General features: G+C 29.6%; 1 protein-coding gene across 1 annotated transcript in view; it reads right to left on the reverse strand.

Moving 5' to 3' along the window:
• The window catches only part of LOC136076918 (uncharacterized), a 36375-nt gene extending 22943 nt beyond the window's left edge, over positions 1 to 13432 (reverse strand). The window contains exons 1-3 of the mRNA XM_065790783.1: positions 13125 to 13432; positions 11015 to 11042; positions 83 to 360 (exon numbers count right to left, since the gene is read on the reverse strand). Coding sequence (XP_065646855.1) covers positions 83 to 360; positions 11015 to 11042; positions 13125 to 13410 — 592 coding nt within the window. The 5' untranslated portion in view covers positions 13411 to 13432. The remainder of the gene's footprint in view (positions 1 to 82; positions 361 to 11014; positions 11043 to 13124) is intronic.
• Between the last annotated feature and the right edge of the window lie 1062 nt (positions 13433 to 14494).

The following is a 14494-nucleotide window of genomic DNA, read 5'->3' on the forward strand; positions in this document are numbered from 1 at the left end:
TATATATATATATATATATATATATATATATATATATATAATATATATATATATATATTTATTTATATAACGAACATATTACCTATAATAATATCATTTATTAAATCTTGTTGTAAATTTTTGTTCGTATCTGGAAATGAAAATTTGAAATCTATTCTTTTAAAATCATATACTAAATTTTCCAACTTAACATACAACTTGTTATCCTTTTTTTTGGTAAGGTAATATCCAAAGTTATTCTTTTTGTTTCTGATAGATTTCTGATAATCATGCTCATGGTTTAGTTTAAATTTTACTTCATTGCAAGTTTCACGTGAATTAAACATAAATATACAGCCATATGGAATCATTCTTACATTGCTATGAAAAAAATTATAACAGTTATGTAATAATACAATATTAGCATGAAAATACGAACAAGTTAAAAAGTTATAAATATAATTTTAATTTAATAAAGATACAGTAATAATTTTTAACTTTAGATAAAAAATTTCCGAAAAAAATTATATTGTAATTATTTAAAACCATATATATATACATATATATATATATATATATATATATATATATATATATATATATATATATATATATATATATATATCGTAATGAATGAGAGAAAACTTTTATTCAAGAATTTTGCCAACGAGAACTCCACAATACGATCAGTCTTTGCAGGTTTTAAAATAGAACTTGTCTGAGCGCAATTTGAGTATGTTACCTTTACCACTGGATGCTAAAAATTTTAAAAATCTTCGTCTGCCTACCAACATCCATAATTTGTATCTCTGGAAGTTTTTCAATATTTTCTTAGGTTTGTATCAAATCAGAGGCAATATTGTTATTTCTAAGTAGTATATATTCTCTATTTGTTTTTACTTAGAGTCAAAACGACCTATAACAGCCTTTTTATATTCAAAAGGTTTTGAAGAACTTTTATCAAGAAAGTAAGTTATGAGAATAAATTAATATTTTTCAAAGAATGAAATTGATAATGATATTATAAAATGTTTTTTAAAACAAGTGTTTGCTTACTTTAAGAAGGATACAATACTGAGAAATCTATTCTAAAGGTTTGTTAAAAACTGTTTTTAGAAACGTGAAAGATTAGACTACATTCTTTCTGCACTTGTATACTACTTGTAAAACATATTTTTTTGCTCCTCATCCTTCTTTTTTCCGCCACATCATTAGTAACCTTTAGTGACTTCATAATAACCATTAGTAGAAATAACTTCTTTATCTTTTTGGTAAATAAACAAGATAACCTTGTTTCAACGAGTATTACTAACTGGTCTGTGAAATATGGGGTTTATAAGTCTGAGGTAAGAAGTTTCATAAGGGAAAAGTCTTTCTTGGAATCCAAGTGCGCTGTGTGGCCATTGAACCAAGCTTAGCAATACACATTAACAAAAAAAAAATTTCTTTATCAGTCAGTGCAAATTTAACACGGAACAAAAATCTTTAGACAAAGGTTGACTTTGGCATTTTACCTGGCATAGCCGATGGCATTTTCAGATTTAAACACCACTTCCATTCCATTCAGCGTTTCCATTTCAAACACCATTACTACTTGTTGGAGCTTCTTAGTATTATCTCTGGACTGTAGTTACACAGGTTTAATTTTAAAATTTCCAGAATTACTTCCAAACATCTTAGAATATATCGTCGGTATCCAAGGGAAATGCACTCCAAGTCAAAAAACATCATTTTGAGATAATAAACAAATAAGTTTTTGCGTAAAAGTTAAAATATTTAGTTTTTGTGTAACAGTTGAAAAAAAATTTTTAATAACTCATTAATAATTGATTTAATAAATTTGTGAGGTAAATAAATATAATTGTGAGATAAAATCTATCCAACATGTGTTTCAAATACAAAGATATGTGAGATATACAAATATGCCCTTTTAAAGTGATATATTAAACATATAGAACAGAATAGAAAAGATTAATTAGAACTCAACACACTTAAGGTGTGTTGAGTCTTAATTACGTATAATTAAGACTATGACAGCCGATTACAAAATATAGGGTTCAGAAACGAATGTATTTCGCAAAACTGTTATTGTAAAGGTTTGAAAGTTATCTTTATTATCCATTGAGGAAGAGAATTCCAATCGTTTGTAACTCAGTTTAAGAAGAAATGGTGACGAACTCTCGAATTGGTAAATTGTCTGCGTATTCTTCAATTGTTACTACTACTTAATCGTTCCAGCCAAAAATTAATGGAGGGTGGTGAAAAATAGCAAAATCTTTTTCTTTTGAGATCTTATACATTTAAATCAGACCACCTCTTCTTCTTCTATCATGCAAAGGTGGCAGTTCAAGTATCTTTAATCTTACTTCATATGACATCCTTAAAGATTTGATTCTAGTAGCTCTGTGCTGCACGAGTTCAAGATTGTCAATGTTCTCTTCCAAAATGGTCTCTAAACTGCTGCTCCATATTCCAAATGAAAACGCACTGACGATTTGTATAGTTACCTTAATGAAAATTCATCTAAGTACTCAAAAGAGGTTTTGATCATGCTTAATTTTCTGTTTGCATTGTCTAGAGCTGAATAATATGGTATTTCCACTCTAGATTATTTGAAATGAAAACCCCAAGATCATTTTCTATTGTTGTTTCTGTTAAAACTAAGTTGTTTAACTTATTTTCATATCAAGGATTCTTTTTACCAATATACATGACTCTACATTTTGATTCATTAAATTTAATTAACCAATCTTCAGATCATTTTACTATCATGTTAATGTCCTGTTGTAATAATTTATTACCATCAAAACAATGATTGATTGAAATAACTTTGGTATTGTCTGCATATAATTTGGTGCTTTAATAATTCCTCTACATAGGTCATTAATGAAGATAACAAATAAAAGAGGTCCGAGTACTGAATCTTGCGGTACTCCACTAGTAACTATCTTTCAACTTGAAATATATTCTCCTATCACAACCCTCTGAGTTCGATCTGACAAAAATGATTTACACTAATTTGATGACCCAAATCCAAGTCTAATTAATTTTTCCAGTAATTTTTGTGAGAGACTGAATCAAATACTTTTTTGAAATCCAAAAACGAAACATCAAATGAAATAACCTCTTCATACGCTTGCGAGATTAAATCTAATGTTTCCAACAGGTTTGTTTTATAACTTTTGGCATTAACAAAACCATGTTGCTCTTTATAAATTAAATTGTTTTCAATAAGAAACACCATCATACAATCTCTAATAACTCGTTCCATAATTTTACCAACGATTGATGTTAATAAAACCGGTTTAAAATTTGTTTGATGAAACCGGTCTATAATTTGTTTGACCAAGATTATTACCTTTTTTGAATAACGGAAAAATGTTTGCACATGACCATAACTTTGGAATAGTTCCTGTACTAAAAGAATTATAAAATATTAATGCTAAACAACTCGACAAAGATTCTGATATCACTTTAAAAATATTTATTCGTTTTAAACAGAGTTAATTTTCTATGTGCTTGGATTGATCCAAAATATACTTTTTTGACAGTGTTTTAAAAATCACATCATGCTTTGAAAATAAAATCAACAAATTAAAAAAATTAGACAATATTTTGAAAATAAACTAACTTCGAATCAACTACAAACTCCGTGGATGATTTAAGATTTTTTGTGTACAAGAACAAAATCGAGAACAAAAAACAAAGCCTTTCGTTAACGAAAACGATAACGAGAAAACGAGAAATTTGTTTTAAGAACAAGAACAGAATTAAAAAGATAATTTTAAAATTTTGAACGATATATAAACTGAATCAAAAATTGTTATAAAACGAAAATATTTTTGTACTTGTTTAAAAGCAATTTGAACTATTTGATATATAATTATTATAACATAACCACCTAATTTGAATGATGATATTATATGGCTAGGTTATATTTATTCGAATATATTTATTCAAACTAAAAATAATCAAGTTAAATGAGAATTTAACAAACACAATAATACAGCAAGTTTGAGTAAACTTTGTGCTAGTAGAAAGAGGAATCGTTCAATTCGGAAATCAGTATTTTTAATCTTTCTTGATACTGAAAAAATATGTAAAAAAAGTTGTGTGGAAAGAACCAAACAAATATTAAGGTTCATATATCTGTTTGAGGAATTGTTCGCATTTCGAAAAAGCAACTCATTTTATCATTTTGGAATAAATACTCCGTAACGTATACGAACTTGTATTTAGCTAAATTGATACAAAGGTAGGTAGATAAATTATAAATATACAATAACTTTGACAAATATTTTTTATCTTTTTCTAACTTCATTCAGAAAGAAACCATCCGTCGGTACACATTGAGCTGGAAGAGTAGGAACTAAAGAAATTAAGTGAACAAAATTATACGGCGATAAAAAGAAAAGCAGTGGATAAAAGTAAGCCAACTTTATTTGAATCGTCCTAAAATCAGAACGTCTGCCGAAATCACCAGCATAATTAATGATTAAGTTATTGTTTTAACGAAAAAACTTTTTTGAAATCATGCCTGAGGGCGGGCGCTTCGCATTGTGACTTGATGGCTGGATATTTGAAAACGTAGCGTTCAGAAGACTGGAACACTTTACACATGTTATACAGCTAGTTGTAAAATTTGCATATGGTGGTAAATATCATGGCTAACTTTTAAAGATACATAGAATAGTGGAAAAAATTCACAAATCTTTTGTGGCATTGGAAAAATTTTTCAGCTGTTCTACAAGATGGAACAGCAATTACTTTATGGCTCGGATACTTCTAGAAAAAAAAACATTTTTCAACGAAGTGCTTAATGACCTTAACATTGATTCAACTGACAATTTCGAATGGGTGATGTTTCCGGATTTTGTCAATCGTTTAGAACCTTTTGTTAATGTAACTGAAAATCTCCAGACGGACTTTTTTATTCTGCGCTATACCTTCGATACTCAATTTAGAATTTTTAGCGACCTTTAGCAAGATACCAATGATAAAGCGGTGAAAATGATTACAGATCTACGCTGTCAGTTTGCAGTGTTTTTGCAGCCAAACGATCTAAATATAATTCACTACCAGGCGCCACATTTCTCCTTGACTCTACGTGTGCAATAGTTCTGTTAGATATTGAGCATACAAAAATAAGTGAGTGTGCAAAGACATACATTTTGTCAGAGGTCAAAATATATGTGCAAAACAATTTACTGAACTAAAATAAAACTAGAACTAAAAATTTTGCCTGTAAAGTGTATGGAAACTACAGCTATAATTATTTTTTGAGCAAAAATGCTGCTACACTGCTACAGACCATCATATGTAGAGTTAAAAATTGAAACACTATAAATATAACAGAGAATGAAGTTAAACAAATCAGTGAAGGAAGAGAGAACTTTAATCAACGAAAAAAGCTTTAAAAGACAAAAACTCAAACTTGGAAAAGGTACAAATAACTAGAAGTAACAATTACGGTCTAACGCAGGTGCAATAACTATGCTATATGTTACTCAATCGAAAAAAGCATCAAATCGAGAAAAAAATGCGATAATGATTGGTCTTTCCAAAAATGAACACACAGATGATGGAACACTATTTTACAGTTGCAGAAGTTGCAGATTTGGAACTAAAACACATCCATGATCTCAAAACAACCAACATAAAGACATATTTTCTAATTCTAATATTTTCCAAGTCGTATTACCTAACCAAAGTTTTTGTACAGATATGTTGAATAAATACACTAATCGCAAGGTATAAAGAATGCTAGAGCAACAAAATATATTCAATAAAGGAATAGTCCAAATCAATAAAGGAACAGTCACTTTTTTTGTATTATTAATCCATAAATCTTAGAAAATTTTAAAACTGTTTGCACATATGCCTCTATTCCTCAATATTCCCTTTACAATTGCCCAGTAAGATTTGATAAATGGCTACTCAGGACAGTTTGGTGGATTGACATGTTTTGCAACAAAATTGACTCTATTTTTCTTATACCACTGCATTATCTTTTTGAAATAACGGATCAATATCAGATCTGGCCATAATAAAGTTGGTTGTTCGTGCTTTTTAATTAGAGGAAGAAGCTGTTTTTTCAAGCATTCAGTAACATATAGATTTGATGTCAAAGATTGATTTGAAAACCACAGCTTCAAATATTCTGTCATCCAAGGAGCTTAGAAGCAATTTTTAAACTTGAATGTACTTAAATGTGTCAGATGATTTTTAACGTTATGTCTGATAATAGTATTTATTAATTGAAAGCATCAAGTAATTTTTTTTACAGTAAATATCATTGTCTTTTATAATGCATAAATTTTTATTGTATTTATTTTAAGCAAATTTTTAGCTCGTCCAATTGCCTTGGTTTTTCCATCAAGCAAACTTTTCGGTATTTTTTTTTTGTTTTTGGACGTTTTAAACTATAATTTTCGGATATCAACTTTATTGCAGAAACAATGACGGAGGTGGAGTCGCAATATACATCCGACAACAAAGTAGCTATAAAAACAAATGTAATGCAAATAAATTCTAATAATATCAAAAATATCTGATGATTTATAGGATATGGCAAGTGATAGCATCAAAAAAAAAGTCAAGTGAAAACATCAATTAAAGCAGCCAAAAATTCTCTTTTTTGTTTTAACTACTCTCCAATGCTTCCTTTTAAACACTTTAATTTTAGTCACAATTTGTTACGAGACTTTGTTTTGTTTTCTACAAGGCTTTGTTAAAAGATCTTCTACATAGGTTAAAAGCATACGGCATTAGAGACAATTTTTTAACCTAGATAGAAAATGGCTAATAGGACACTAACAAATAATATTAATGTTCAGTATGGGGTACCACAAGGCAGCGTAAAGAATCCTCTATTGCTCATCTTTTTTCCTGAACAATCAAGTTGTACACTAGTAATAGCAAATTATAAGCATCATTAAGTTGAACCTAGATCCTTGTACTCTTTAATTAGATTTTGTCATTGCAGTAGTCAAATAAGTGAAAGATGAAATTCAACCAGAAAAAATGTAAGATTATGATAATAGGACACTAATGATAATAGTTGGAGAGGGTATCATATCATAAATTTTTAAACAATACCCGAAATACTAGATTACGGATTTAAAAGTAGAGGCCACAATAATAAAATGAAAAGACAATATACAGAAAATATAATGTTAAATTTTTAATTTGATGAAGAGACTTTTCCAGGAGTCTTTTTGCTGATTTAACAGTTTATCACATCAAAATCTGATCTTTAAATGCATTCAAAGTTGGCGTGTTTAAAGTGTGCTGTGTGAGAGAGATCCAATGGACCGCAACTCTGTTTGTGAAAAAGTTTGATCTCTCCACACATCCTCTTACGAATTGACGGTCAAGCTGCTTGTTATGGCCGCGCAGGTTGTACACCTTACGCCCAATTAGATATTGCTGTGGGACTATAAAAATTACTTCGTCAATATTGATGAATATCTTGAGTTTTTGGGTTAAATCTCCACGAAAACGACGTTCTTTGAGAATGGTAAGTTTGAGTATCTGCAGACGCTTTATTTTATCAGAATGGCTGATAGATGATATTGATTTAGTGACGCAATCTTGGACATTCTTAAGAAACTTAATGTCTGCTTCTAGATACGGGGAGATTCCAAGCTTGAATGGAAAATTCTGGAAGTAACTGGACATACGAATTGTACGCAATTGTGTGGCGCATGCCATCACCGTTTCCATGGAATACTCATGAGATTAACGTTTCTTAGGACAACCTGCATGCATCACTTTACATTTATTGATGTTAAAGTGCATGAGCCAAATATTTGACCAAGTTACTGCATTATCAGTGTTTGCTTGAAGCATTGCAATGTTTGATGCTGACTTAATGACCCCAACAATTATTCTGTCATCAGCGTATGAATATCTTATGAACAATACTATCAGTAAGATCATTTATAAACAAAATGAAAAGTAGTGACCCTAACATAGAACCATATGTTCTCCTAACATAGAACCTTATGTTCTCCTAGGACAACACGTTGCTTACGATCTTTTAGCCACATTTCGATCCAAAGTAGCAGCTTGTTGATAAAGCTGTGTGCTTTTAGTTTATTTAGGAGACGTTTTTGCAGGACTTTATCGAATGCCTTAGCAAAATTGGTGTAGATAATATCAACACTGTAACGGTGATGCATAGCCTCGGTAAGTATATCGCGAGCTTCGAGGAGGTTAGTCAGACATCCCGTTTTACCAAGAAAACCTTGTTGATGCTTGGAGATGCGATTGTTTTCCACGCAATGCGCCATAATATGTTTGTGAATTATTCTTTCCATTACTTTGCCCAGTATTGAGTTGAAGGAGACAGGTTGATAATTGTAAGCCTTAATCTTGCTCCCTTTCTTAAAAATGGGAGTAGTATTTGATTTTTTCGAATAGTCTGGTACATAGCCAGACAAGTTAGATTGCCTAAGGATGGAGTTAAGTGGTATTGCAAATGTTGCTGCTAATAATAATAAGACTAATTTAGTTTCTTTATATAAAAGTGCTGCATTTTTCAATTTAGAGAAATAACTATGTAACTGTTTAGAGACAAAGTTCTTCAAGTTTTATTCATCACAAAGTTCATTATTTGTACACGAAAATTAGTAAATTAATCAAAAGTATTTAAAAAAGTTGATTTCCTTCTGGACAAAACAAGTGCAACTCGACAAAATGTTGACCAAGCTGTATTTCGCTATCAATATTTCGTGGCGAATCCTTTGTTGTCGATCATAGCCTACATCTTCGAGGCATAGATTCGATCAGGTGATCAATGAAACTTTGTGAAGTCGCTGCCCAGGCCTTTTGGATTTGTTCAAACAGTTGGTCCTTATTACGAACACCTTCACGATTAATTCTGCGGTTGACGATCTCCCACAAATTCTCGATAGGGTTGAGATCCGGAGATTGAGGCGGCCAATCCATGACCGATAGGTGGTTGTCTTGAAACCACTGCTTGACTACTTTTGCAGTGTGTTTCGGATCGTTGTCTTGCTAAAAAACCCATTTTATTGGCATATTCCATTCAGCATGAGGTAACATATCATCTTTCAGGATATTTTTATACATGAAACGCTCCATTATTCCATCGTTTCGATGTATTGGACCTAGACCGTTAGCAGAAAAACACCCCCAGACCATTACATTGCCTCCACGATGCTTCACGGTCTTATGGCAGTAACGTAAATCGAGGCGTTTTCCGGCCGGTCAACGTACACGGCAAATGCCATCGCTTCCAATGATATTGAAATTCGATTAATCACTGAACAGGACAGTTCGCCATTTCTGCACATTCCAGTCAATATAAGATGTAGCAAACAGGAGTCTTTTCTTCTGGTTTTTTAGTGAAATCAGCGGTTTCTTTGCAGGGCGTCGAGAAAACAATCCGGTGTCAACAGCACGTCGTCTGATTGTTCGGTCCGATACAGGCAGCTCTAATTGCTTTTATATCTCGACTGATGATATCCAGGGATCCTTCTTGACGGATCTGAAGATCATAGAATCCTCTCTAGAAGTGGTGGAACGCGGTCTTCCACCTTTGTTATCTGCAGCCAACTTCCCAGTAGAACGATATTTGGAACATAGTCTTGATCTGGTACATTTTTTCACGCGGTATTTATCACAAATATTTTTTTGTGACATTCCACTTACGCAATCGCCAATAATTTTCTTTCTTAGTTCCAATCCAAGACTGTCGGGAGCCATTTTTGCACTTGAAGTCATAAAAATAATTTAAAAAAATAATCACGCTTCTCAAGGCTTACCGTGTTACATTTACCTTGTGATGATACAATAATGCTCTGTGGAACACAACGTCTTGGTTGGATGTGGACTGTATTGATGTAATGAAACACTTGTTGTATTTCTCTTCTTGTATTGATATTCTTCGATAAAACACTTTGATAAAACTCACTTCGATAAACTGGCTTGATAATACTGACTGATTGACTTCCATATACTGACTGAATTACATGTCGATTTACATGTCTCTTATATAGTAAAATAAACCTGTGTGAACCTGTTGTGGAAGATTCTAGATGCTTCTTTTCGATGCTTCTGGAAGCTTCTGGATGCGTCTGGATGCTTCTGAATGTTTCTGGATATTTCTTGATGCTACTGGATGCTTCCAGATGCTTCTTCTGGAAAGTTCTGGAAGCTTCTGCATGCTTCTGGAAACTTCTGCATGCTTCTGGAAACTTCTGGAAACTTATGGATACTTCCTTTCATTATTAAAAAACTTCCGTGACGTTGACACGGACCAGATATAAGAATATGAAACAAACCAAAAAATTTGCACTTGTTTTGTCCGCTGCAAAATGGCACTTGTCAACGAAATTCTGCCTGTGTGCTGTCACCTGTCAGCTGATTGCTCATGTCATGGCATGCTATGACTCCAGACTTCTGAACTGTTTGCTGTGATAGTATAGTTTGTTTCGTTTTTAAGACATGTAAAATTAGGAACACTTTTTAGCATTGTTCGATGTTGGTTGCAAATGTTTTGTCCAATACTGTATAACAATTTTAAATCTTTAATAACTAAAACTGCTACATTCAGAAACTAGTCAATTGGTCTGTCACTTCACGATTACCTTAAATTAAATTACATTTCTTTGCATGTTAAAAAGCTTAGTATAAGTGAAGTAAAAGAAAAAAACTAACAGATTTGAAAATTTCAAAAGTGATTACGAATACACATGACACAGGAAGATAAATTAGAGAGAAAATTAGACTTGTAAGTTACCAAAACTTTTCCTAATTTTTAGGGTGAAAGCAAACAAAAAATTTCTAATTAATACAAATGAAAAAACTATTGCTTCTGAGTTGAAAATTAGGTTGTATAAAAAAGAGTATTATATTATTTATTTTACTATAATTATTACTGATTAACTACATTCTCTTCTATATTATTGTTATTTATTTTCTATTTATCAACAGCTATCAAAAACATTTATTTAATAATAATTAATTTTAATAATAAAAGAATATATACTAAAGTAATTAAATTCACCGTTTTTTTTCTGCACATTTGAACAGATCTAAAAATACAAATAAACATCTGTTTTAGTTTATTTTTAACTTTATCAAAACTTATAAAGTTTTGTAAATTAAAAATACATTTATGTTATTAATGTAAAGTGCAATATTAGCAAACTTTGCCGATACAGATGTCACAAAACTGTATGTACAAAAAGATATTTATTGTAAGAACCAGGGCCGCTCTGAGTCTGGCTGGGGCCGGGGACAAAGTTTGATTTTTAAGACCCTTTTCTCAAAAAAAAATCGTTAAAATTTTTTTTTCAAAGCATCAACTTTACTGAAAAAAGAAAGTCCTTAAGTCTTACTAGATGCTCCTAACATACTCAGAACTGGGGCAAAATTTGGTTTATTGTTCTCCCTTATCAAAGGCTCAGATAAGGAGTTTTACCTATTAATAATGAAGATTTGCATTTTAAGGAGTAAATTAAACTTAACTAAAATTATAAATTTGTAATATATTTAATCTAAACTTTTTATTTAGATTAAAGATAATACTTTAAAACTTTTTCGCTATTAATCAAATAAATTTTTTTAGGATAAATGCAGAGAATCAAAAAAACAATTTAACTCAGTATTTGAAGTGAAGTTTTTTAATACTTATAATTCTCTGTACTTCGCCAAAAGTTCAAAGCTTGAAACTATATAGAATCGAGATTTTACGTTTTGTAACATTTTTCCTATTATTTTTAAATTTTTTTTTAACAATAATCTATTCTATGAAATACGATGAATTCATTCTATGAATCACGATGAAACGTAATGCCATTTGAGTCTTCTCTAAAACAAATTTCACGAGGCAGGCAATTTAGATTTATAATTTTGTCCTTATAAAATGTTCTAATATCATTAGTTATATTGTTAATAATATCTTGCGTCATTTTATAACATAAAATGGAGGGGGTTTTTTACGAGCTTTTTTTAACGTTAAAATATAATCTGACGGAACACGGGTGTTTTGCAATTAATTAATCCCATTTACTTATCACATTCCGTGAAACGTAACTTTCTTGAAGTCAAACTTTTGTTTTTATGAATATGAAAATCCATAATATGAACTTTTGTATAGTGTTTGTTTTGGCCAGCACATGAATAGAATATTAACTATACAGATCGAATATCTTTGTCTAAATATATCATAAAAAAATTAAAAACACTAAAGTAACATCATCAGCCCCTTTTCTAAGGGCTGATGAGGTAACTTACATCATAATCCCTTTTTATATTAAATGAACAAAATTTTAATTTTCTTATGTAGTATAATTCATAGGTGGATTGATTTGGTAAATTGAGATTTTTTCAAATATCCAAAGCAACTGATTAAAATTTTTGTTCATTTTGCATTCTGAATCGTACATTTCGTTTTCTAACATCAAACGTTTTTGCACCTTTGCGGTGTTGTTTTGTTTTAATTTTATATTGTCTAATTGCTGTTTGAGAACTTTACATTTTTTTAATTTTTTTAAGAAATAAAGGTTTTTTGCTTTCATTCTAAGTCCTAATAATACGTCTTAAAATCTTAATAGTAATAATAAAATAAGCCTTAATAATACAAATAAGAAGAGTAAAATTTACGAAAGTAAAATTTATGAAAACTCATAAATATTAAAGTTTGCTCATGTTTATTAGTAAATTCCAAATATTATTTTAATTCCTAAAAACATGTTTTGTCGGGTTGTAACTTTTTGTATATTGAAAGAAGAACGGTGTAATTCCATATAACTTTAAACATAAATAAAATGAACTATTTGATTTGAATTAAATACAAAATATTATATTGTAACTTATAAAGTTTGAAAGTCCGAAAAGTTCAAATATTTTATCCTCCTCACTTTCTTTGCATCTCATTTTCCCCTCACCCACCCCCTATTCTTATTTTGTTTTAAATAGCTTCAAAAAATAAAATCAAAACTCTAATAATAAATACTAATAAAAATAACCAATAACAAAAACTTTTTGTTGTCAATTCTTAAAACATTTTCATAATTTAATAAAAAATATGTAATTTTAAATATAATCAAAATACTACTTTGCAAATAAGTTACAAGTAAAATCCTGCAAAAAATCTATTTTATTACCCTTACCTGAAAACAAATCTGGGGATTTCTCAATTACCGTTATCGCATCTAAACGCTTAAATGATGATAACTCTTGTTTTAGTCTGTTCCATGAGAGAGATCCATTTTTTTGCTTGAAGTTTTTTAATAATATTACAGTTTTCTCGCTTAGCTTACATGTTTGTGAGTCAATGTGCTGAAAATCTATGTTGTCAAATCCAAGATTGCGCCCAAAACTTTTCCAATCATCACCAATTAAATATCCAACTCGATCATAAACTTTTGGAGGTAGATCAAAATGGTTAAAATTCATTCTATTAATTACTACTTCATTGCACAAAGCAAAACATATTAATAAAATATTCAAACATATTTAAAAAAATAGTTTAATAAAAGTATTATTTACTACGTTGAGTTTTTTTTGTTTTCTGGTAGCGTTTAACTTCCATAATAAATTGTAAATTGTATATAATTTGTATGATATATTTCCAAATTACATATTTTATTAATTATTTAATATACATTTTTAAATTTAGTTTAATTTAGTTTAGTTTATTTCAGTGGTCCAAAGTTTTAAATATTTACAGCTATCCGTAAAAAATTTTCAGGTTTTAAAAAATAAAACAACAATGTTGGCTACTTTTTGTTTGAAAAATATTAAGTTTCAGTAATGCGCTGCTTCAGGCACTGTACTGAGAGTCTTCGGTACTCAAGCACATCTGTCACACAAGAAGCTTACCCTGAGAGTACAGAAAAGACATGTCTTTATGGTCATCTTATATATATATATATATATATATATATATATATATATATATATATATATATATATATATATATATATATATATATATATATATATATATATATATATATATATATATATATATATATATATTATAATATATAAAGTAAAAAATATTTCGTAAATTCTAATGTTGGAATTTGCTCTTAGAGTATAATAGTTTGAACAACATATATGAACAATACTTTTAAACGTTTTGTGGAAAACAGAAGATATCATAATCAAATAACTTTTTTTTCAGATGATAGCATAGTTAAAAAAAAAATCGGATTTGAAGTTGGACATTAATTCAGTACATTACTTGTGCTTTTTTTTATAAAAAGGTTTGAGTAAAATAAACTTTTAATATTAACTAAAAAAATAAATGGCTTTATTATTTTGATATTATTTGATTTAAAACATAAACTTTAGAAACACCTTTCATGGAATAAGAACTCCTTGTCTATTGCTTCCTTTTCATTTTTTTAATTAATTTAGTTAGACTAAAAAATAACAAATAAGACAAAAATTTATTTAAATAAAATAATTTTCTTAAGAATAAAAAAGATGGTCTTTTTGATACAGCATTTAAGAATATAAAGAAAAATGAGTA

Source organism: Hydra vulgaris, chromosome 02 (genome assembly GCF_038396675.1).
Source record: "Hydra vulgaris chromosome 02, alternate assembly HydraT2T_AEP".
NCBI classification, from domain to species: domain Eukaryota; kingdom Metazoa; phylum Cnidaria; class Hydrozoa; order Anthoathecata; family Hydridae; genus Hydra; species Hydra vulgaris.